This window comes from Nilaparvata lugens, chromosome 6 (assembly GCF_014356525.2).
Source record: "Nilaparvata lugens isolate BPH chromosome 6, ASM1435652v1, whole genome shotgun sequence".
Taxonomy (NCBI): Eukaryota; Metazoa; Arthropoda; class Insecta; order Hemiptera; family Delphacidae; genus Nilaparvata; species Nilaparvata lugens.
In genome coordinates this window covers 31845858-31871101 of record NC_052509.1, presented here as the reverse complement: position 1 = coordinate 31871101, position 25244 = coordinate 31845858, and the positions used below count along the sequence as shown (strand labels likewise).

General features: G+C 35.0%; 1 protein-coding gene across 4 annotated transcripts in view; it reads right to left on the bottom strand.

Moving 5' to 3' along the window:
• LOC111047353 (decorin) overlaps window positions 1-25244 on the bottom strand; it is a 309650-nt gene that overhangs the window by 155901 nt on the left and 128505 nt on the right. For 2 of the 4 annotated variants that reach the window (XM_039430647.1, XM_039430648.1), the window contains one exon: window positions 5897-5997. The exons of 1 other annotated variant lie outside the window; for it this stretch is intronic. In XM_039430647.1, coding sequence (XP_039286581.1) covers window positions 5897-5921 — 25 coding nt within the window. In that variant the 5' untranslated portion in view covers window positions 5922-5997. Of the gene's footprint in view, window positions 1-5896; window positions 5998-22413; window positions 22543-25244 lie in introns of those variants that run through there. One more of the 4 variants, XM_039430646.1, reaches the window with a different exon arrangement.

The window sequence follows — 25244 nt, the reverse complement described above, 5'->3', positions numbered from 1 at the left end:
ATTTACGTCCTTCAAGTTACTTAACAAATATAGTACTTGAATAATTATTGTGTGAATTCATCCTCTTTTGAATTCAATTACTGGAAGCATCGAATGATTATCCTCAGAAAGAGAAATTCAATGTTCTTGAAAGCTACCACTTATATTACATTCTGAATATAGAATAATTTAATCAATACTGTTATAATACATTCTGAAATAATAAGACCACATAACTTCTTACTCTCGAGAAGTAAATTATTTATTTCTATTATCCATTGTAGTTACAACTTAACGTATTGTGTATTACATAAATAACTATTAGATTGAACATTGAATTGTCATATTCGTAATCATATTCTCATGTTAGATTAATCATATTTATGTTAGAAATCATAAAGTGATTGGATTTTAAGATATAAATTCGGTCATGTTGCAATATACATCATAATTCACTGTAACCGAATTTTAGGAATAGCTACAAATTTATAATAATTAGCTGTACTATAAGAATCCCAGATAGTCTAGAATAAACTGAATAAATCCCCATTATTTGATTACTGTATAACTAAGAATGTGTCCAATAATAAAATTCCAAATTCTATGAGTCAAGTATAGTAATAAGTAATTCAGAATTAATTGCTTCATAAAATACTCTAGGAATATATACTAGGAATGTCCAATTTCAAGCTTTCCAAGCAGTAGAAAAAGTTGAAATATCAAAGTTGAGAGGGAAAACAGAGCGTTAACTTAATGAGGCATCTATCATAGTAATTATTTGGAATTCTCAATGAGAAGGGAATAACAGTGGAACGTGGGAGTATAGCATTCAATTGATGGCACCCTCGCACCAATTCCATGAACTTTTGGCGCACGTTATCAATATCAATGCAATGAGAGCTATAATTAACTTCAAAATATTTTTGTTCCATGTTTAACCACCCACATCTCACGGCATATCCGGTGGTATCGTGTAAAAATTCAGCTGATATTATTTGTGAAACCAACTAACTGCAGAATGAAAACTATTTCAATTATTGCATTCATTTTCATAGCACGCCATATCTGACTTGAAGCAGCCTTGAAGTTGGTAGTCCACCTGCTTGTCAATCATATCTACTGCAGAACTGCATATTAATTCTAGTCTACTCAAAAAAAAGTATTGTGCAACAACAACTTTACTACTTGCAAAGCTACTTGAATAAACATACCTAATTCATTGCAAGCGAAAAAAGTTCAATATTACTGGATGTTGTGGGTTCCTTGCAGTGAAATTTTTTCTACCTTTTTTGACGGGAATATCGTAGATGAGGAGGAAAATAATTAAATAGGTCCTCTAAAATGATTTGAAAAAAATTACTCTATCATACTTTCCCCATCAAAATTGACATTGTTGTGTAATAGTATAATATAATAAGTCTGTTATATAAGCATAGAAGAACTATTCTAGTGTAATATTATAGTTTCTCTATAGGGCCCCATACACTAGCGAACTTGGATCGGCGAACTTGGTCACTTGGTTCTTCAGTGTATGTGGAAAATTGGCGAACCGCAAACCATATTCGTGACGAACTTGGTCTTCAATATGGATTAAAAACTTTGTTCGGTTCGACCGCCAGGGCGATATATTCCATCTATATATATTCAATATATGTTTTTCTCACAGCAGCTGCAAACTTTAAAACTCTCATCTCTAGACCCAGAAAGACACTAAAGTAACGAACGGTTCTTCGCTCTCCCAAATACAGTGTGTGGGACAAATCCTACCCAAGTTCACTGATTCAAATTCCCTAGTGTATGGGACCCTTATAACATAAGTAATGTCCAGAATTTTATTATTCTCACAAATAACTTAAGTTCAATTCCATCCAACCTCGAAGAAATTATTGGACAATATCACACTCTACTGAGAATTGAATGTTGATAGAATTGTATTATAATTATTCACTGAATTGAACTTTTCTGTACCGAACTTCTGAATACCGCTGGATCTTGTTAAATTAATGAAGAACTATGACGTGAATATCAAAAAAGTTTCCACCTAAGCAGAAACCTTAGTAGTAAGTAGTATGTTATTGAGTCTACAAAAACGATCTGTAGTTGAAAATATCTGTGTATGGATTGTAAATTGAGTGTGTAATTGAATAATTTTGAAGTGACACATAACCTATAGCTACATTTGGACTGTTGTATAAATTAGAATTGGAACCGTTTTGGGCATAAGTTAGCCTGTGGTACTTTTCTGTAAGTTGTATAATTCTGAATGATTGAATAAATAAAATAAATAAATAAATAAAATAATATACATTGTAGGACAGTGCAGACGTTGAACTTTAAAAAATAATAGGCGTACTGGATACAACAATTATTTGTCAGTGAGATAAAATTCACATCCGAAACAAAAAAAACAACAACACACTAGCTCTCTACGTTCCTCCCAACGAAAAGAAATCTCTTTTTCCTGTATATATTACTATATAGAAGTAGACCTACGCTTTTGTTGCGCTTCAAAAAGCAGCTATACAAATTCAAAGCATATTTTTCAACTTCCGTTTCAACAATACAAGGCGCCTAAGTTTAAAAATCAGACTCGTTGAAGAGTGAGATGTTTCTCAATTATTGGAAAGGCGCTTGCTAATTGGAGTCAGTGTGCTATGTATAGTATAGTCAGTGTATGTTTGGGAGCCAGCTGTGACTGTAGGGCTGAGGGCTGAGGGCTCCCCAACAGCCCAACACATCATGCAAAGCTATTGCAAAAACACATCACTTTCGACTGGCCAATCCAGCCCTTCGAGCTGTTGTCAAAGGGCTAAACCCTTTTTCGACGTCCTTTGGCCCTTCTCAACCCCTCATGCTACCACTACTACGTCACATTTACAAAAATACGATCAATATGCTCAGTACTGTGAGTCACAGATGTCATGATAGTGCACTGTTCTGTTCCATTGTTGGGTCGATACCATACTCAAATAATAAAAGATGGGTTGCCACAACACTAGACATGCTATCAATATTTAATCAAATACAAGGTTTCATAGAACAAGGGTAGCAAACAGCAGAACCATAACAAATAATGAAAATTGCAAATTCAGGGTCTGATAAAAGAGGTGTTGTCAATATACCCAATCCTCTATCAATAATTACATCAAATTCACTGATAAAAGGAGGGTAGCTATCTTTATTGAGTGTTATCAATAAAATGCTAAATCGGAGGTCACTTGGGAGTTCTGAATCCTGCTAAATTCGATATTATGCAATGCAGGGGAATGTATCTCGTGAAAATTTAAAACTGAGCATCCAGGGACATTTTATTTATTCATTGAAGGCTTAATAATTGCCTGTAGTATTTCAATAAGGTAAAATATATTCTATTCCCGAGCAGTTCGGTATCATTCTATTCTCAATATTTCAAAACTTTTAATTTGACTTCATTATTCACTTTACCAACAATATACCTCTTTTAATTATTTCTATATCAATCAATGAAGCTGAAAACTTGTAATTTCTGAAAAATGAATGTAGCAAGTACAGCATAACAAACATATAACTGTTATTACAGATAGATAGCCTCTTAAATAAATAGCTTCATAAAGAAACCTCTACCCTTTCACAATATATTTACAAATAAGTGATTTTTTATTAGAATAGATGTAATTTTTGTACATTAATACCTTATTATTTCCTGATGTTATTGGGCTTTGAAATAATAGCATTTTGAAAAAAACCGCAAAAATAAGTCTAATTATGAATATAAGTCTTTAAAATGGCACTTCATGATCTTTTCCATAGTTCTGATGAGTGTCTTTAGTGTTTGGTATAGTAAGCATATAATTAAATTTGATTGAAAATAAATAAAACGTTCAATCATAAGTAATCTGATATTATTTCTACTGAAAGACTTCATTTTCCTCCGCTTATGGTATCCCTTTTCCAAAAGAAATGTAGGTGTCTGAACGGAGAAGAATAGCTCTATCATCCCCCAAACCATATTACTCAATATTCATGCTTTCAATTCAACTACCATTTCCAACGCATTTTCTCTCAATTTTTTATATTCTCCATACCCTTCCCTCCTCTCCACTCTTTCCTCCTCCTCTACCCTACCTTCATTCTTCTTCTCTGCACCCTTATCTTTCTTTTGTGTTGCCATTTTTCTTCATCATCTTCATCAAACGACTGCTGGCAACGGAATGGCGCTTTTCCGCGAAAGATCGTCTGAGGAACGCGAAAAAAGGCTTTGTATAAATCGAAATACGTAAAATGATGGAGTCGGTGCGCACTTTTTAAAGCTTACGTCCAAAATTTGATGTTAGAAGTGAAAAGGCAATGATTAATGACTGCGAATAAAGGGTGGAGATAGGTAGGGGGGGATGACTGGCATGATGAATGAGGCTTTCCCTATCCACTCGGCGGCCGCCATGCTATGCTATACTATGTATGAAGAGAGCCTCTTGCTCTTCCATCAAATGATAAACTTTCAACCTAATAAACAGTTACTTATCTGCTAGGTACACAAATTAACAAACGGTTTGAGGTTATCAAGAATTGGGATGGAAATAGTTCAAGAGTACCCAGTTAAACCAGGTATGTCAAAGCTTGAAGCTTTATTCAAACATTAAAATAACAAAGCCGATTTCAAAGTCTGTCTTTTTGTAAGTTTACAAACCATTTGCAGTCGAACTATCATGATTTGATGAAAATGGTCAGGATAATCTGTATCACTTAACACATTTAAATTAACTTTTACTTGGCACTTACATTACACTTAATTAACACTTACATGTTTATCATAGTTGTTCGAAGTCCCTGCCAGCGCACAAGTTGTACTTTGCTGGTAGTGCCGTATTGTAATTTATAATATTTTTTTTATTAATGTGTAATTACTTTCATGGCGTATAAATGAATTCGACTTTGAACCCTGGTTCCTACTAAGTTTTCACATTAGCAGGTTTCCATTTTATACAACTTCACTTGATATTATTAAATTTGTTCATATGGTATCCTATCTTATTACTGTTACTTTTAAAGCTGAATTGATTGTCGAGTAGAAAGTGATATATAACTCACAACTACTGTATATTGTGATGGAGCAGATGTACGTGAAAATGAAATACATAGGTATTCAAGACAAGAGAGTGGAAATTCGAGTCGATTATGTGGAAAACATTTTCGTGGAAACCGATACAGTGAAGCACGCAGTGAGCTTGAAAAGCAGCGTTGAATTTTAATCAGCGTCTTCAAGAGAATCAAAAGGTTGCCGGTTTGTGCGAACTTTACGCTAAGTCGAACTTAAAAGCCCGCCAAACGCTCTGAAAAGAGCAGCGTCTTACAAAAGATTCGAGCTTAAACGTTGGAAGTAGCGGCAATAATACGGAAATAAAGGCGCGGTTTAATAGCGGCAAATCGTGCGTTTAAAAGACGCGCGCTTTACTCCATTCATCTGCTCGGTGGACCAGCTACACTACAACCCCCTCCCAAACCCCCACATAAAATCACTGCAACAATTCGGAATTCGTGCCAATTTAAACTCGAGCACACTTCAACAAATTTAAGTCGAAACGATCAACGTAAATTTCTGAGCTCTAGTACGTAGGGAGAAGGAAATATCTTGAAATTTCCTTGTAAATTACCAAGAATTCTCTTGGTGGAACACTTGGATAAATACGAACAATATCACCAATACTCATGTGAATCTCCTCAATATAGTCATATATTTCATATTCTACCTCAAATATCTTGAGTTTTGAGTTTCTTTCCAGTCTCTACGTATACTTTTCCTCAGACAAACTCAGAGTGTGTGGATTGAATTGAGTGGATTTCAAGTATTTTTTACCTTGCCTGTCGATCTCTTGATTATTAAGCACAATTCAGTCGGAAAATGAATGTTAATAAATTTGATAAAATGCCAATAACCAACCTGGATCCAGCTTGTAGAGCTCCATATTTGTGATTACAGCTTTAATTCGGAAAGCTTTCCAAATAAATTCTTATTGAATCGCCATGTTCAATTCCACTCACCTGTAAGTAAAAACAGTATTAGAAAAAATTGAAATATGATGTAAGAGTCACAAAAGAGGAATGCAAACTTAATTTTATGGTGGATTTATCAGAGCAATGGAGTATTTACATAAATTCGAAGGCGTATGAAATCTCTCACAATTAAAAAAATTGAAGGAGAATTCCAATCTAGTTGGTAGACCATTTGAATTCATATGGTCCAATTCAAAGGATTCCAGGAAGTAGAATCAAAAGGAATTCAAATAATATAAATTGTATGGAGAAGCTATTTTTCAATAGTATTCCACTACGAATGTCAAGTATCAATATATTCATTGCATAAAAGGTATAGCGATTTTCACTACAACTGGCAAACTGAAGTTACTCAACTAAATCTTATCATGTAAGTAAGTACAATAATGAATCGATGAATATTTCGGATTTCGAGGTTATATGGTTTCTATTTTGATAAATTTGATGTTGGAAGTATTATTATCAGGTTATAAGCTCATTTTTTGAGAGAAATATGTACAGGAGGATATGGGGACCGGTCTGCGTTGAAGGAAACTGGAGAGCCAGATTTAACAATGAGATTGATGAAGCAATTGGCGAAAGAAATATTTTAAGGTGTATCAAAGCAAAAAGAATAGAATGGCTGGGTCACGTGGTAAGAATGAGTGATGAAAGAGTACCACAAAAGCTGCTTGATGAAAGGATGATGGGCACCCGAAAAAGAGGAAGGCCAAGAAGAAGATGGATCAGCGATGTGGTGGAAGATCTCCGTGTGCTAGGTGTGGCAAACTGGCGGCAGGGACCACAAGAGCGGGATGTATGTAGGCGTCATGTAGAGGAGGCCAGGGTCCACCCAGGACTGTAGAGCCACATAAAGTGAGTAAAGTAAAAGTAAAAGTATAAGCTCATAGGCTAACCTGGAACTGTTATTCAACTTCATATTCTCCTGAAACTGATAAACCACCTTACGTTAAGGAAAAACATATGATCAGGAGGTACGAATTATACCTTATATACCTCATACCAAAAGCCCTAGGTATGATACCTTTCAGTCTCTTCATAAAAAGTGGATTTAGAAGATAATTCATGGTAGATTTGAAAAATGAATACAGAAATATAGATTTGTTGTATAGGTGAATTTTCAGTTTTTTCAATTTCAACTCCAACTGAAACCAACCTAGTACTTAAAAGAGCTAAGTCAGGTTGATGAACTGAAAAAATAAGTTATTTACCCATTATCACACAAAAAAATGTGTAACTGGACTAGTTTGATGCAGTAATTGTGAAAAGAACATAAATTTGATTCAGAGGTTGAAGAATAGAAGCCCATAACCAGAGAATGGTTGGGAGCAACAATGAACTGCATTGGACTTGGACTAGCTGGAATTAATCACTCCAATAAGTGTGAAAACGATTGCACTATAAATCAACAGCATTTTCTGGCGAGGATAAATTCAATTTTTAATTATTCGATGGGATGGGAGTTGTGCGCTAATTTCACACGGGTCACCTACAATTCCTCTCTTTCTCTTGCTCTCAAAAATCAACAAATCTCTTTTCTCTCTCACACCTGATTTTCTCCCAGTTCCACTGAATTTTCCAGTGCTTTATCCCACTTCCTGTTTGCCAGTGGTTCTCACACTCTCTTGCTCAATCCCTCTCACTCTCTCTTCTCTTTCGCACGCGCTCTCTTTCTCTCTTTCTTCATTGCAGCAGCCATCTCTTTCATCAAGCTTTCTGCATCCTGTAATTCTCCCTTCGATGGTTTCTCTGTCTCTCGTCATTTCTGGCACCTGAAAGATGAACTCAAATCATTCATCATTAACAATTTACTTCATCCTTCACAAACTTTACTTCTCACTTGCCATTCGCTACGCCTCCATTCTCAACTTTCATTTCTCCTGGACAAATCTCAAGTTCTGCAAAATTAAAAATTGTGCTATTTTTCAATCTCTGCATTAACTATTTCACCAATTTTGTGAATTTTACACTTCATTGGTGATATAATCATAACATTAAAAAATTGTTTGCCAAATGCATAGAAAGTATCAAAGAGAACTTTTAGATGAAAAATTGAAGACACAGTTTAGCATCTATCAAAAGCACAAACATACAAGACAGGATTCTAAAGGAATGAAGAAAGATGCAGCGAGAACATTGAAGAAAATATGAATGGCATACAAAGTAATTAGTTTGTAGTAAAGTCATTTGAAATTTTATCATCAGGAGGAACAGTCTTATTCGGAAATGAAAATTCATTACGAAGTCATTCATTACTTTAAATTTCTTTGCAGACTTTTTCATCTGTACACCTGTAATATTAACGTCTTAAGAGATGGAAAAACCTGAACAAACTTCACATGAATATAGTACGTGTTTTCATGAAAATATTATTAGAACGAAGAATAGATGGAAAAACAATAATTGAGAGAAAATATACTTCCTATCTTTTCACGAGGAAATATAGTATTGTAGGATTTTCATTTCTATGAGGAAGACTGATGAATATTGAACAAATAAGGTGAGTAAAAGCTGTTGAAAAATAGTAAATAGCTACTACCAAAATGGAAAAATTCAGTTTGAAGGCTCATAGGCCTCCTATTTGTCGTTTCAACACCGAATAAATAGCTGAAAAACAAATAACGACTTGTACCAAAACAAAAAATAGAGACCGAAAATATACTTGTACCAATCAATACTCTATAAATATCCGAAAAACAGGAAACTTCAAAGTTGACTCATCATCATCATCATCTCACAAAAGCTGTAGTTCAATAGAACACGCACTACAGTGGGGATGTTCAGACCGGAAGCTAAATATCGATTATTTCAGGCCTTGATTTGCTCAATGGGGTCGGCCTTTTCCCGCATAAACCATGGAGAGAACCAAACTCCTCAATCAACTCAAAGGACAAGAGGCCTGCAGCCGATATAGTCCTTTGATAGTCCTCTAATAGTCCTTTGATGCAACCCAGGCTCACAGTTCACAGAATGAGTACAAATTTAGTAGCGCACTCAAATAACGCTGAACGAGTTTTTCAAACTTAGTCAATCGAGAATTTAGCCGTTGAGTGGTCACTCAGTCGTTCGACGACGAAAGTCCCTCTCACACAGATAAAATGTCTGACAGAGGAAAGTTTGTGATGAAACAAGTCAAAGAGAAAAAGGTCTTGGCTCATCGAGGCGTTAGTAAAGTAGTTTTCTATTTTAGTGATTTAGTACTTGAAATTACTTGATGTAGGATTTCTAATTTATTAAATTGCTTAATGTATAGTGTAAGATATTTCATAACATTTGTTGACGTACAAAATTTGAGCAATGATGTACATAATTGCTAACTTGATAATACATTATTGTAGTTGCACATATTTTATCAAACTTCATCTTCCATTCTTATTTAACAATAAAATGAATGATAATAATTCAGCAACCATTGGTTTATTAACAACTTTTCAATCCTAATCTCAAGCTAATACTTCATTTAAATGGGAGACAACAAATGGAGAATAATAATTGATTGTGTTGAAGATATAACTAATTTTCATATGACTTAATGATTATGACAGAACAATTCAAGGAGAATGAATATCTCTTTTAATTTGTTCAATAATTTAAATGACAATCAACCCCCCCCCCCATTGATTACTTGGCAATATTTTCCTATTCTGCAATGCTAGTTGAATATTGAGAGGATTGCCGTTACTCATTCTTATTCTTTAGATAATTTTTATTTTTATTCCTATTTTTGAACTTCATGTCATTTTATACTCAACTTTTAATACAATACTCAACTTCTCTTTAATTTATACTATTGGGAATGATTCTGCTTAAGTCTAATTCTGTTTATTGTTATTGTGTTGATCGGATAAATTAATCTACTTATTCAATATCTAGTTACAGTGGATACTCTTGGATTGGAAATTGTTGTTGAATTGGAATGAATACTGAATTGCATTTTATAGGTTGTTTACCCATACTCGGAAGAGGGACAGTTTTAACCCTTGGTATTATTCCAATTATACAATATTGTCTTATACCGGAGTGACAGTATCCTCCCAAAATATTGATGAGACGTTCATACAACAATGAAATATAACCTCGAATCACTAATAAGCTTCCCAACTTAGCAGATAGATTAAAGAATTGAAAATGATCTCCATTTTTAAGTAATATTGCAAGAGAAACCTCTACCACAAACCAGGGAAATATCTCATCAGATAGGGGCTTTTCAAGACAGAGCAGATATTCCATTCTAGTGAAGACACTCGGATTTCCATGAACAATTCTAAACTTTCAGAGTTTCAAGAGAACACTTAATGAATTGTAGCGCTCATGACTTGGAAAGTGGAAAGTCCAGAAGACAATCATGCACTTCAAGTGAAGTTTACTTCAAGTACTACTCGAGGACTATTAAGACGAGTATGGGTCGACTTCACTGCCATAAGTATACTTGGGTTACCTCAAAGTTCTAGGAATGTGGTTGAGAGCCATTTTCAATCTGTTTTCATCAACTTGAGTACACTGAACTTCAGAGTAATTCATATTTTGATACTGAAAATAAATCAAACATCACTACTTGTCAGGAGCTCAAATTAACAATAATATGACAGTAAAATCTTAGAATGATTACTAAGAAAAAATACTAAAATGGAAATTGTTTTGAATGTCCAAAGTCTAATATACTGTGTATATCTAAATCTCTGTACAGAGAACAACTAAAATCATGGACATAACATGAAATCATAGCTTTTTCATTGGAATTCATTTTGCTGAAAATGCAGTCTCATGAACTGCTCTTGTTGAGCGTAACATAATGGTTAGCAGTGGTAGGCTACAAGAAAACAAGGGAAAAACGATAATTCTCATGAAATGAATTTTTATTCCATGATTTTCAAAACGATTCTCATGTTAAACTAGGAGTGAAAGTGATCTATATTTTTAATTGAAAATTTAAGGGGGTTTATTTACTGTGTAAACAATCTAAAATCAATGTTTATATTAAAATTTGAAGAAAGACTATTCTTTACAGGTTTTCCTTTTTCTTCAAGACTAAACTTGAATCTATAGTGAGCTACATTCTCCGAGTAGTTAATGAAAAATGTCTTTGAAGTTCACAGAGAAAAATTAAATTTGATGAACATTGTACATTCAACGATAATCATGAGGATTATTACATACGTTTACAAAAAAATATATATAATTGCATAAAATTACAATAATACTATTATAATAATTGAGTACAGGAGAGAATGCATGCTTTTTTCCAAAAACTACACTCGCATGAAAGCGCTTTTAAAACGTCAGACCAGATTAAGGAGAGCTTGTTGAATTGAAACTAGGCAAAATTTACGAGACACGTAATAAAAACGCGTGTGAAGTGGAAAGCAATAACAAGTGGTTGAGGAGAAGGTGGAGATGCAGGGCTAAAGGAGGAGAACAAATAGAGGGCTGAAGAGAGAGGATGGTTTTCAAAAAGAAATAAACATCCAGTCCAAAGTAAGCAGACATGAAATATACACGTAATATTGGGCACACACTATGGTCGATATAGAAGTCTGGATTATTTTCGTTGCATATACAGTATAAGTATAAATACAGTAGTGAGTGAGGTGGTGTAGAGGCTAAGCTGGAGAGTAGCCGGAAAATAAAATTCGATTTTGAGAATGATTGAGGAGGAACTAGAGGAGTAGTAGGAGAAAGAGTATGAAGAAGTTGAGTTTGAAGAAAAGGAGGAGAACTAGGAGAATAAATAGAAAGAGGAAGATAAGTCAATGTTAGAAAGGGGGAGGGGGTAAGGTGAATTATGAGGCGGAAGCCAAGTGCCAAGAATCTCAGGATAGAGTGGTAACGAACAAGAACAAGGAGGAAGAGAAAGAAAGGGTTGAGACACGAAGGAGGAGTTCGGGAAGGAATAGGATGAGAGCGAGGAGGAATAGGAGAAGGAGAGAAGCCCCCGACCCATGTTTTGTCTTTGGTGCGGGATTTTCAAAGTCGACTTTATTAAGATGAATGGTGGCCGTGTGCCCTGTTCGTGGTGTAAATATATATAATGTCCCTCCAAATAAGAAGTCATACACAATGAGTTCCCCATTTATTAGAGTACTTCAGGGGATTAATCGTCAACCACACTATCGCTGTCAGGTTTCGCTATCGAGAATTCCAATGATAGTTTGAGAGGATTAAAATAGAAAGCTTACAGCAAAGCAATTGAGGTAATTATACTCATATAGTTTTGTCGAAGAAACTTTCAACGCATATGCGTTTGCAACGTAGGCAAAAAGCATACATTTATTAGCTTATTGCTTCTTACTAAAGAAACTCACGTTAAGGGCACAGATTGCTGCTACAATTAGAGACGTGTAGCGTTGAAAATCATTCCACAGTCAAAATAAACAACACTCACTACTCTTTGGAAAAATAGGAGAAAATATAACTAAATATTTACTACTGAATGAAAAAATCAAGCTATAAGAGCTATATATGGCCCAATTCAACTAACATCATTGTTGTACATTACACTCAGTAAACATAAGAATTTCTTCAGGCTTCGATAAATGAACGCAACAATACTGCAAACCTGCTGTAAATCAGCGATATTGAGGATATGAACATGGTGCTTAAAGTGCCATAAACAATACGCCGGTAAATTTGAAAGGCCATTAATTTCGATTGAATTATTCATAAGAGCAGATGTGCAATACCCAGTATGGAATTCACGCAACATCGACTAATATGCGATCGATATGCATTCCATTCTATTCGAGAATTTTGATGTTCTGAATGTATCGAATAATTGAAAGCATATTATAGCGAGTAAATATTCATCAACATTCCTTCATTAATAGGAATAGGTATTAGAGAGGTTTGAGTGATTTCTTAATATTCAAATATCATTATTAATAGTTTTGGCCCTTGCTTGAATTGAGTCATGTAAGTTGTGGTTTAATTAGTTCAAATACATCCCCAATAACATGTTTGAGCTCTCTATGGGTGAAGTTGAACTGGGTCAATTGCAGGGTCGGGCGGTATCATGGGTGACACGACACATGGACGCTAATGTGGAAATAGTTGCCAAGGTGAGCATACATCAGGAGCGGACGCATACATTGCAGAGAATAACATGATCATACAAATACATGACTGAATTACATTGATATCTCGGTCAATGTATGTTCAAGTTTCTTGATCTATTCTAGGAGTGATCTGCAACGATTTCCAGTACTGTTAATACTGATGGAAATGTTTCAATGATAATTTGGTCCAGAAAAATTTTGTTACTCAAAATAATGTAATTTAGGAGGAGTAAACTCAATTATTTGATCAAACAAACTATATTTTTATTGGGTAAAGTGTGGATGAAACAAAATCACTTGAAGGATCCAATTCTACAGATAAAATTTTGCAAACCGAAAGTCTGAAATACATCGAACAAAATCTGAGAAAACAAATCCGAATAAATAGGGTTTTCCACAACTTCTCGTAGAACACTTCTCTAAGTACCGAGAACTCATTGTAAATAACTTATTTTGGGGTAGGAAACCCCATAATCTTTCTACGCTTGCTGCGCATACGCATTAAACGTTCATCTTATATGCTCCCTAAGCATGTTCTGTACGTTTTTTACTTTACGGCTCGCTAGATTTAAGAAATCATTACAATAATCTAAGTTGGCTGAGGTTCATAATCTCAACAGTGGCAGTGGCGACAATACATGATGTTTTATTGTATTTATTGTTTTGTAGTCCAATACTGCAGTTGTGAGAAGAATTTTGTGTGTAAATAATTCCAGCATAAAACTTGCTTTCGCAAAATTATTGGATCGCGCTCCACTCAGTGAGTATGGAATATAATATACATTCTATACTCACTGGCTCCACAACGTGTCGCTGGATAACTGTTTTGCTTTTTGTTCAAACAATGAAGTCGGTTTTCTAGACCTAGACTGATATTTCAAATTATCTATTAGATAAATAAACATTTCATTTAACCTATATCTATATGATTACAACAATGCGTGTACGATTACAACAAGGAACTCTGTGAACGTAATCAAAAACACAAGATCTTAGAAGAATTGATTAATATTTAGGAAGAGTTTGAAACAGCTCGGAAATTTTTTTCAGTTAGTAATTTTCAACAGACTAATCACAATCAGCAGATACTTTCTATTCTGAATTCTAATTTCTATCCTGATACGCGCCAGCTCACAATTTACTCAAATTTCAATAAACTATCCAATTGCTAGAGCAGTCTGACTCCATATGTCTAGTGCTTGCCTCAGGCTAGAGCTGAGCAGTCGTACACGAAAATAAGCGACACAAATAATATTAATAGCTTGGAATGAGTTCAAATGCTTGTTTGGAGAAAGTTTCCGCCGCTTGGAAACACTAAGCAGTTTATTTTTATTACATGAATGAACTGAGGAACACATTTTTGAGAAGACCTGTGGAAATGCATATGGAAATAATTACTATCGTTGACAAAAAATGTAGCTTGGCATTTAGAAGAGCCAAATTTTAGTTGCAGCTTCGTCGTACAATGAACTATTGAACTAAGACTTTATATTTACATTAATTCCTTGAATGCTAAAGGTTATGCCGTTATGGTATTCCAAATTATTTTCTGATCTTATTTCCAAGATTACCTTATTTTTTATTCTGAATATTTCTCATGGGCTTACTTGAAATCCTTTTTATCTTAGCATGCCAAGATACATATCCTCAATTATGAATGTATTATCCATTGAATATATCTCAGTGATACTCTTATTATATTCGAATAACGGGGCACCGAGCTTCTCTCTGGAGTCCAAAAGCATAGAAGCATAATTTTTATTTATTGATACACAGAACACAATAATATGTTCTTTAAAATGATTGGGGAAGGACTAACAGGCACAGCCCAAAACTGTATCTTTCCCAAATTTTGTTTTAAACTCTAAAGTCCAAAACGTAGGTTATATTTCATACACTTTTGAATTTAAGTGAAATTTTCAGTCAAAACATTCGAAAACAAAAAAGTTCGAATTTAGATTGTTTACAAACCAAATTGAATAACAAAATAATACTCACTAATCATTTGAAACTGTAAAATAATTATTAACTTTGAAATGTTTCATATACTCTGTTGATAAAATATTTAACATTATTTTTGACGTCACATGTGCCCTGCTTGGCCGCAGTCGGTAGAGCAAAGATTTTGAATAGATTTGATATTTTTTGTGACTCCTGAAAGAAAAGTAACACCAGTTTCTTACCAGTTCTTCTAGGAGGTAGGAGCTCAAACAATTCTCTGCTTTCGATGGCTGCAAACGTCGGCCGCTTTAACAGTTCACAGTTCTTATGACTGATTTGGTTGACTCCACAAAATATAGATGCAGGAGAGGTAGATACTAGATATAAGGGCTCTGATTTTTGTACTAGACATCAATCAGACTAATAATTTAATGAGGTTTTGTTTGGTAGGTTTGGGCGTTGAGGACATCTTATCCTATTATATTAAGCGATCAATTTGTGTATATATGTATTCATTTATTCATTTTTGTGGGTATTTATTTATATATTTATGTATGTCCAACGGATCTCGAAACAGCTCTAACGATTTTGATGAAATTTGCAATATAAGAGGTTCTTGATATAAAAATTTGATTGCACAGGATCTAATTCCTGGGAAAACTCGCTGATGGACACGAAAATGATAATTTATCCTTAAAAGAAAAACAGCTGACAATTTTGTCGTCTGTCGATAATGAAAATGGGAGTGAGGCAGAATTATGTTCAGCTGTTGAACTATATTGCATTCAATCCGCTGTGGCAAGAAACTAATCGACAAACATTTATATGATTTGTTGACTTGAGCAACGATATGATTTCCTTCAATATTTATTGTCTTTTGTAAGAATATAATTTTGGGTATTCCCCAAAATCTGGTAATGGAAGGAAATTGATAGGTCTCGAGCAAGCAGCTGTATTGTTATCACCAGATACGGTGTCAACAGTCTAGATTAGATAATAACGGCCCTCAAGGCTATGATTTTGAACAGCCAAATGAAAATAAAAGTATTATTGCTCTTTATTCAACAATATAAAATATAAACTATTTTGAGGTTAGGTTCTTTGGTATTTATTAGTCGGCGACCTAAGTAATCGGTCGAGCCATATATTTTGAGAATTAGCCAGACACCTTGTGGCAAATTAGTTGCGTATATAGCATTCGCTTAGACTATGATCAGAGGGTTTAGTAAGCAAGCATGCCAAATCAATGTAAACAAAAAAGCGTTTTAGAAAACACAAAATATCACACAAGTAGACAAAAATAATAAAAAACTAGGTTCATTTCTATTGAAAAAAAAAATTGAAATATGTTTATTCTACAGCTAATAAAAATTTTGGGGAAACACTATTGTAAATTTTGGGGTATTATTATTGTACAGTACTAGTACTTTCTTGCTATAGGTTCAACCAAATTCTTCATATAAATAGAATTCTTCATTAATAACATTAAAGTGCTCACAGAGTTCACGAGAGTTCACAGAGTTAAAGTGATCACATTTCGACTATTTAGAGCTCCGGCGAACTATTATACTAATTCGAGGGCGCTGAATCCGAATCTGAAATCAAAATTTTGCTATCTCGATTTTTATGCGATTTCGATTTTTGGTAACTACACGCTTCCGGCTGGGAACTACACGCTTCCTACACACTCACGGATTTCGCCCGAGCCGAGCCGAGCCGAGCCGAGCCGAGCCGCGCCAGTAGCTCTGGACGGATTTGGCCTGGCTCGGCTCGGCCTGGCTCAGCTCGCAATAAAATCACCTACACACTCACGGATTTTTCCCGAGGCATTTTCAGCAGTAAACCAGTGGTAGCCTACAGTGATTGGATAAACACACACATTACTATCGTTTATAAGTACAAATTTAGCCAGACTAAGAACATATATTATTTTTCTATAGATTATGTCCTAATACGTCCTTTTATACTTATCCTTACCTCCTATTATATTCAGTGTACATGATATTATCCTGTCAAAATAGAGACAAAAAAATTGTGATTTAATTTCAGCTTCCTCAATAAAATTTCACACAAGTAGACAGAAATAATATAAAAATATTTTCATTTTTATTGCATAAAAATTGAAATATGTTTATTCTACAGCTAATAAAAATTTTGGGGAAACACTGGTATTATTATTGTACAGTACTTGTACTTTCTTGCTATGGGTTCAACCAAACTCTTCATATATAAATAGAATTCTTCATTAATAACATTAAAGTTGAGGTTTTACAGTATTTTTTATTTCCGAGGTCCAGGCTTGAATTTGACACAATGCATTCAAGAGTGCCAGTAGTGAAGTCACTATAGTTCCATGAAAAAATATTCAACACATGGCAGGCAAAAACCGAGAGAAAGGTTCAGTTCTCTATCTACTGCTACGCTGTGTGAATTAAAAGTTGGTGTGTGTCTGTGTGAGAAAGAGAGAGTGATTGTTTGTTTGTTTGTGTGTGTGTGTGTGTGTGTGTGTGTGTGTGTGTGTGTGTGTGTGTGTGTGTGTGTGTGTGTTGTGTGTGTGTGTGTGTGTGTGTGTGTGTGTGTGTGTGTGTGTGTGTGTGTGTGTGTGTGTAGAGAGAGAGAGAGAGACAGATAACTAATAAGGAGGAAATGGAAGTGAAAATGGTCAGAGTTGAATTCAAAAAGCGCATGCATGTTTCCCCACCCTTCAGAAACCCTTGTTTCTTTATTTATTTGCTTCTTATTCAGCCTGAACCAAATATGTACTCTGGTATTTTTGTCCTCTTTTTTGTCCTAAGTTGCCGGTTGTATACTTGAAGACTCTTCAATAAAACCAACCAGCACTAGTATTTTGGCCAAATAATACTTTTACAGTATTATACACTATTTAACTTCGGATGTCATAAATTTATAAGAAATATACAAATGGATAAGAAAACAGTCTATCCAACTTATAAATGAAGAATTCTATTTCTATGAAGAAATTTATTCACCTTTTATTTTATTACGTGATAATGGGAGAAGTTTTTTGATTTTTGATTTCATATTTGGATTACTTTTCAAAGTTTAAAATAAAAAAAGTTTTAAAAATGTTCATGTTTAGAAATGAACTTTTAAGTGTTTAAACACTAAAAACCTTTGCCTGTCCATTTGTGAGCAAAAAAATTATTATCTTATTAACCTAGTACGTTTTTACTATGATGATAGAAAGCTATATTAAAAACAGTCATAACTCTCTTGTTTTCGGGTATTTTCGAAAATGGGACTTAAACTTAGAGAATTTGGGGTCGTTGAATTCAAATCTGAAATCGAAACTCCTGTATCTCCATTATTGGACGATTTAGATTTTGGTGGTTTGGATAGCGTTGAAAAGTAGGGCAGGCCGGGCTCGTGTTGCTTACTACTAGTGTGTAGTGATTTTGCTCCGAGTCGTTCAAGGACACGAGCCAAGACAGGCCAAATCCGCGAGCCAAATCCGTAGGTGTGTACGGCCCTTAAGGCTCTCCCAACAGTTCTCCTTGAAACAGCGTCAAAAATATGTTACATACTGTATGACATCAAAAACAATTCACACTAATAATAAAACAAAAAATAGTGATTCAATTTCACACATGGTCCCTAAAGCGCTTATTTTGGATCATTATCTCTCTAGGGTTAATGATTTGAGAGGAATGCATAATGTATTCGATAAAAGTGGGATGAGAGTAAAGAAGATAAGAACTAATTGCATTCCGTTGACAAAAAAGATAACAAATTGTAATCATGACACTTGGAAACGGGATAAATGCCTGAAACTAGTTTTGTTTTATTATAAGAATATAACAAGGGCACAAGTAATTCCCTATAATAAATCATGCACAATTACTCTTAAAATGAAAGGGGTGAGAAAAACTAAACTAACAATATTCGTGGAATAGGTTATAATTCACGGGTTAATCTATATGGATCAACAATAATTTCAAATAACGGTTTCTGATTGACTTCAATCAGAGGAGCGCGTGTTGAGGACTAGCAATAATTGGAACATGTTTTCAACAAATGAATGGCATGCTATCCTGTTTGTTTTACAAAAGGTTAGTAGGCCTAAAAACCAAAAAAATCCAATCCAGAGAACTTTCGCTGGCTAACCTGATTAGTAAAACACCTTTTTCCAAATAAAACACGGGAACTTTTCAACACGATTCATAATTTGTGAACACAATTTAGTCTTTCCAAATTATGACACTACGCATCTGCCCGCCTGTCCTGTGATGATTTTCACCGCCCGTTCACGGAGGAAAACCCAGAAAACTTTCTGATTAATGCTTTCTTCTCTTACAGGAAAAACAGAAGACGGAAAACGCAGAATTGTATTCGGAAAATGAATCACGAGCCGTTTAGTTCGTTACTCTCGACGGTGGAATTTTCCGCTCACGAAGAAATGATAATCACGTTATGAAATTGGGTGAAGGAGGAGGGGGAGGGGGAAGAGGAGTCTACGAAGAAAGAAGAATGAGGAGGTGAAAGAAGTCACAAAACGAGTAGACACCGCAACTTTTGAGAAATTTATTTTTCAAATTTATTCTAAAAATAAAATGGTTACCGCTGCCGTTGGTAATTTCATCACCGTAACTTCTCATCCGAAATTGAGAACAGTTAAGGAAATGAATGAATGCAATTAATTGTTGTCTATGTCAGAGAAAAACACAAAATTTGATCGTATAATCCTGATGGAATTTGTAGGAGTTTCTTGGGATTACCAGAGCAATCGACAATATTCAAGTACCTGTATCTACAGGACGTTGCCTGAACAATAAAAAATTCATCATTAATAATTGAATGGAACATATAAGCGTAGGATTCCGAATTGACGAGGAGTAGTAAAAAAATGTTGCCGAAATACCCATTAGATTTCCATTAATTCCAAATATTCTCCAAATCAATTGAATGAGGTTCAAAAGACAGTTCTTGTTGAATGCCTCTCTTTATTTTGTCATACTTAATTCATTACCGAATTGCAAATTGATGTGATGAGAGGTGGCTGACATTCTGTGTATACTGTAACAAATGTGGCAGTTCGTGATGGATCAAGATCAAGGAAAAAATGAGATGGAAAAGTTACTTTTGGGAGAAGCCACGGTATCCTATTATACTAGTAGTTCTGTGAACAGTAGACCTCACGCAGTATTCTCATCCACAAGTACCTGATTGAAACTATAGACCTTATGGAGATACAGCAATAGACTGGCTTCTCCACACATCTGTGTAATCACTTGTCAGCTGATTTATGATGAATAATTCTATAGTCTGATTTTTACTCTTATATTGGCGTATGAAGGAGGCTCCTTTTTCCTTTTATATTATCCTTGAAATACAAAATTTCCAAAAACCTTGTAAATACGTCGACGCGCAATTAAAAAAGGAACATACCTGTCAAATTTCATGAAAATCTATTACCGCGTTTCGCCGTTAATGCGCAACATAAAAACATATAATAGTATATTTCGCACCTAGGGCAGAAAATGAGACTTTTCCGGCTCGAAATCGGTTTTCAAGTCCGAGGCCGTAGGCCGAGAACTAGAAAAGATTGAGAGCTGGAAAAACATTTTTGCTCGTGGTGCGAACGCGAACGCTATTTTTCGCCACACACAAAAATAAACAATATATATGAGAATAGTTGTTTATTAAGCACTTCCGAAAGCAAAAGTGGAAGGTCATAGCTCTAGCAAACCTGAGGTAATTTGAATATCAGGAAATTGTCCAAGCATTTTAATTTTTTATTCTGATTTGTTTAAATAACCTAAAAGATGTTCAATTATGTGGGAGGTTGAGTGTATACATTTTTATTCTTTCAAATGACAATAAGATGATAATATCATGAATGTTTTGATTCTTGAATAATGAACACAAAATGAAAAGATTTTTGATCAGCTGTTTTAGCGCACTTGAAATTTGGACAATCTGTATGTCAACAATGCTTGTTATTATCGACTGCAGAAGTTGAGGTTAGAAGTCCTATCCCACTCTGAAAATCGAATCTGAATAGTTTATAATATCTTATTTGTATTTCATTCATCTAAATAAAATGATAGTATCTTATTGCAGAATACTTTATTCAATTCTAGAAGCATAAACTGATTCCGTTTCATAAACTATTTTGTAAACACGTTCACATCAAATCAGAATCAGCTGACTTCAAGGTTATTTTAAAGCCCTAGGGCCGTAAAACTTCTACCGGCCTGGTCAGAAAACAATCATTTTCAGGCCTCCACATGACGCACGAAAACCAGCTCATTACATCCAAGTGGGGCGAAAACATTTAAACATTCAAACATTTAAACATTTAAACATTTAAACATTTAAACATTTAAACATTTAAACATTTAAACATTAAACATTTAAACATTTAAACATTAAACATTTAAACATTTAAACATTTAAACATTTAAACATTTAAACATTTAAACATTTAAACATTTAAACATTTAAACATTAAACATTTAAACATTTAAACATTTAAACATTTAACATTTAAACATTTAAACATTTAAACATTTAAACATTAAACATTCAAACATTAAGAGAAATTCCAAACCATCGACTTAAATCTTAGACCTCACTTCGCTCGGTCAATTAAGCAAGCAATTTCTGTATTTATATATCTGGTTATTTATGTTTAACGGATCTCGAAAACGGCTCTAACGATTTTCACGGAACTTGGAACATAGTAGGTTTATGATATAAAGATTCGATCGCACTAGGTCTCATCCTTGAGAAAACTCGCTGAACGACATTAGAAGGATAATTCATCCTTGGCTGCTTCAGCTGTGGATAGTAAAAAGTGAGTATGTGAAAAACCAAAATATCGCATTAACGAAATTCATAAGACGTATAGCCAGCTGTGAAATATAAACACGATCATTTTAGAGAACTGTGTTCTGTTTATCAATAAATAAAGATAACGAGCGAAGCTCGGTGCCCGGATATTATATTATAAACGGTGTAACCCACAGTAATGTTATTGGATTTCATGTAATTTGAAACAAATAGTTCATAGCTCACATATTAAATGGATTTCTTCTCAAGAAAGATGATAAAATTTGTTTAAAGTGATTAAAATTAATAAAAGTTATTTTTGATAAGAAGCAGATGAAAAAAGAAATGTATTCCAAATTGAACATTTTTTATAAAAAAAAAATTGTATTGAACATTAACCGAGAACCACTACTGGGTGTAATGGTTTCCTCTTATCTGCCAGCAAGAAGAGCAAAACAGAGTCCTCTTGAAGTTGTGTAACGAATTCCACGGAAACGAAATATTTCAGGCGAGATTCAATCTACGGGTCACACCTCGGCTAAGGGTGTTCGATTACTTGGAGGCGGTGGAAAACTTTCAAAAAAAGAAAGGTTTCGAGAAAAAGGCATTTAACACCCACCTCTGGAATCGAACCCCCCACCACCACCGGGGAAAATCATCTCCCACCGCCTCACAGCCAATCACACGGCTTTCTCCAATCTCATCTCAATCACTCCCTCTCTGACACTCTCTCTTTTCTTCCTTCAATCTCAATTTCATCTCGTCTTCCGTCGTCGACTTTGCTGAAAAAAATAGAAAGCAATCGTTGATGTTCATCTGCCAGACAAAAGTGCTAATAAAGTTGGAGGGAAATGGGAAGAAGGATATTTGTAGGAGATAGAGGGAGAGGATCGATCAAGAAATAAATAAACGTAATATGAGAGCCAGCCAGGTTGTGCAGAGGTGATCTTTATATTGAGAACAAACTGGAGCAGCTCCTATAACAGGAGAAAATTGTAACAAATTTGTTATATCTGAAATTCAAACGAGCGTAGTTTTTCCCTTCGTTTTTCCTTCCTAACTGGAAGAGAACACTCACTGTGTTCTGAGAAAGAGATGATTGATGACACAAATAATGATGTAATTATCATCGACCTACTTATGACTGTAGTAAGTATATTATATTGACGTACTGCATTAATCAGATAGCAAGATAATGTTGTTGTATGTTGTTTAGTGAATGAGATGCTTGAATTGCAGCGAAGATGCTTGAGTTTGAAGTCAAACTCTTTGATCGAACTTCATAAACTCGTTTATAGCAACTCCTCATTATAATGGAATGATATTTGATAAAGGAGATCAATTGATACCTTTATACTATCACTATAACATTATAGTATAGAAACATAAGGATAAGAATAAGAATCTCGATTTTTTCTAGAATGCTCTGAATACGATTCCTCTTTGATGAATATTATCACACCACTAATGGTGAGGGCTTTGAAAGAGTGTCTTCATTGAATTCTTTTCCAATGGTTAGAGTGAAAAATGATAGTGTTCATGTCATAACAGGTTGTCATGATATACAACCTATAAATATCTTGCTATTACAAAATAGGAGTGTAATTGTAATTCCATTACATTTCCGAATAGAACATTCGCTCCGATTCAATAAGGGGTCTAATTAGGCTTAAATAGTCTACCGTTTCTATTAAACCGGAGTGTATTTGGAATACAACTGAGTTGCCAGCTAACTACAAATTAACAATTGTAATGCAATACTGTTACAATTTAGGCAAAAGGTCGACTCATATGACAGGGTTGCCACATATATGAGGGGGAATAAGGACGAAGCGAGAAATAGGAAGAGAGAGAGAGAGACAGTGATATTGATAGAGTTTAAGAGAGCGAGAGAGAGGAAATATACAATGTGTTTCGACCGTAATTCAACGTTGAGATTACGTGCTTCTGAGGTTGAGTGGAAATTTCCTCTCACAGTCAGCTGAGGTTTATTTCTGTGCCATCAATTACCTTAGTCGACAGTTTTTACGAATTCGATTTCATGAGACCATTTTCGCCAGCACTACTCCAAAAATAATGGTTCTCAGGGACAAAAATTTACCCATTTCAGTTTTCAGCGGGGACATTTATAGAGATTCAATATCAAGAAAGTATGTTCTCGCAAATGATGAGGTTGCTGCTATCTGTTTCTCTACATATTTTCAAAGAGTATTTTTTCTTTCAAGTACATAATCATTTAGGACATTATTTCTATTGTATAGCTGGAAAAAGCTGCGACACGGATACGATACAGTGGTCTAAAGTCATAATACAGTATTAAAGACCTGTCACCTATTGTTTATAGTTTATTGCTTTTGAAGGGACGGATTCAAGGATCCGAAGTTTTAAAGAGCCCCACACGTCAACCGAAGTTTGTGTTCCCAAGTAGTATGTTAGTTAGGCAAACCAATACCTGTGTCCTTTACAAGGATCAGGAGTTTTTCCCTATGCTAACATTCCATTCACCACCTGGTTGCAATCCTTGTCGCAATCCAGTGTGATTGGCAGTCTCTTCAGACTAATTGGTCCTCGTGACCTACGTGAGTTCCACTCTTGGCCTTCTTTGTAGGTCCTTCCGCTAAGGAAGGGGCGGCCAAGTTGCCTCCAGGGCGCCCGGCCACCCTTGACTCAGCCTTTTGACCCACATTTGTGCCTGGTTTTTCACCCATCACTGGTCACTTGGGTTTTTATTTTTGCCCCTCCGAAACTTCGCAGGGTCAAAAGCCTCACCCCTCCCAAGAATTTTTGCCTAAATGGCCGCCCTTCTTTGAGCAGTGGAGAGTTTTGGCCACTCCACCCACAAACTCGTGACCTACGTGAGTTCCACTCCTGGACTTTTTGTAGGTCCTTCCGCTGAGAGAGGGGACGCCGAACTGCCTCTAGGGCGCCCGGCGCCCGGCCACCCTCGACTCAGCCTCTTGACCCGCAATTGTGCCTGGAGTTTCACCCATCTCTGGTCTCTTGGATTTCTCTTTTTTCCCCTCCGAAACTGCCCTAATGGGGCTGATCTCGTGGGTTTGAAGGCAAGGCAACTTCTGGAGTTGCCTTGAGGTCCATTTTAGTCGCCTCCTATGACAAGCATGGATACTGTGGGTGAATTCTGGTTTTCAACACATTTTTGAGTACGATTATCGACTCAAAGCTCCCACAACCCACAGGGGGCAGTCACCTATGTGTACAATCATAGTAGTCTGGAAACGTATACAATTTTCAATAGGCAATAACCATAAAATCACCGACTGGAATGCATTTGCTGAATTTGCACAGTTTCAACCCTTTAATATTGATGATTCTTATCACAGGAATACTTTGAAATAATGTATTTTAAGAATCTAAATTTAGAATGAAGAAGTTAATACAATATACATTTCCAAATGTTGATTTTCAAGAGGATAAAAACATTGGAATTAA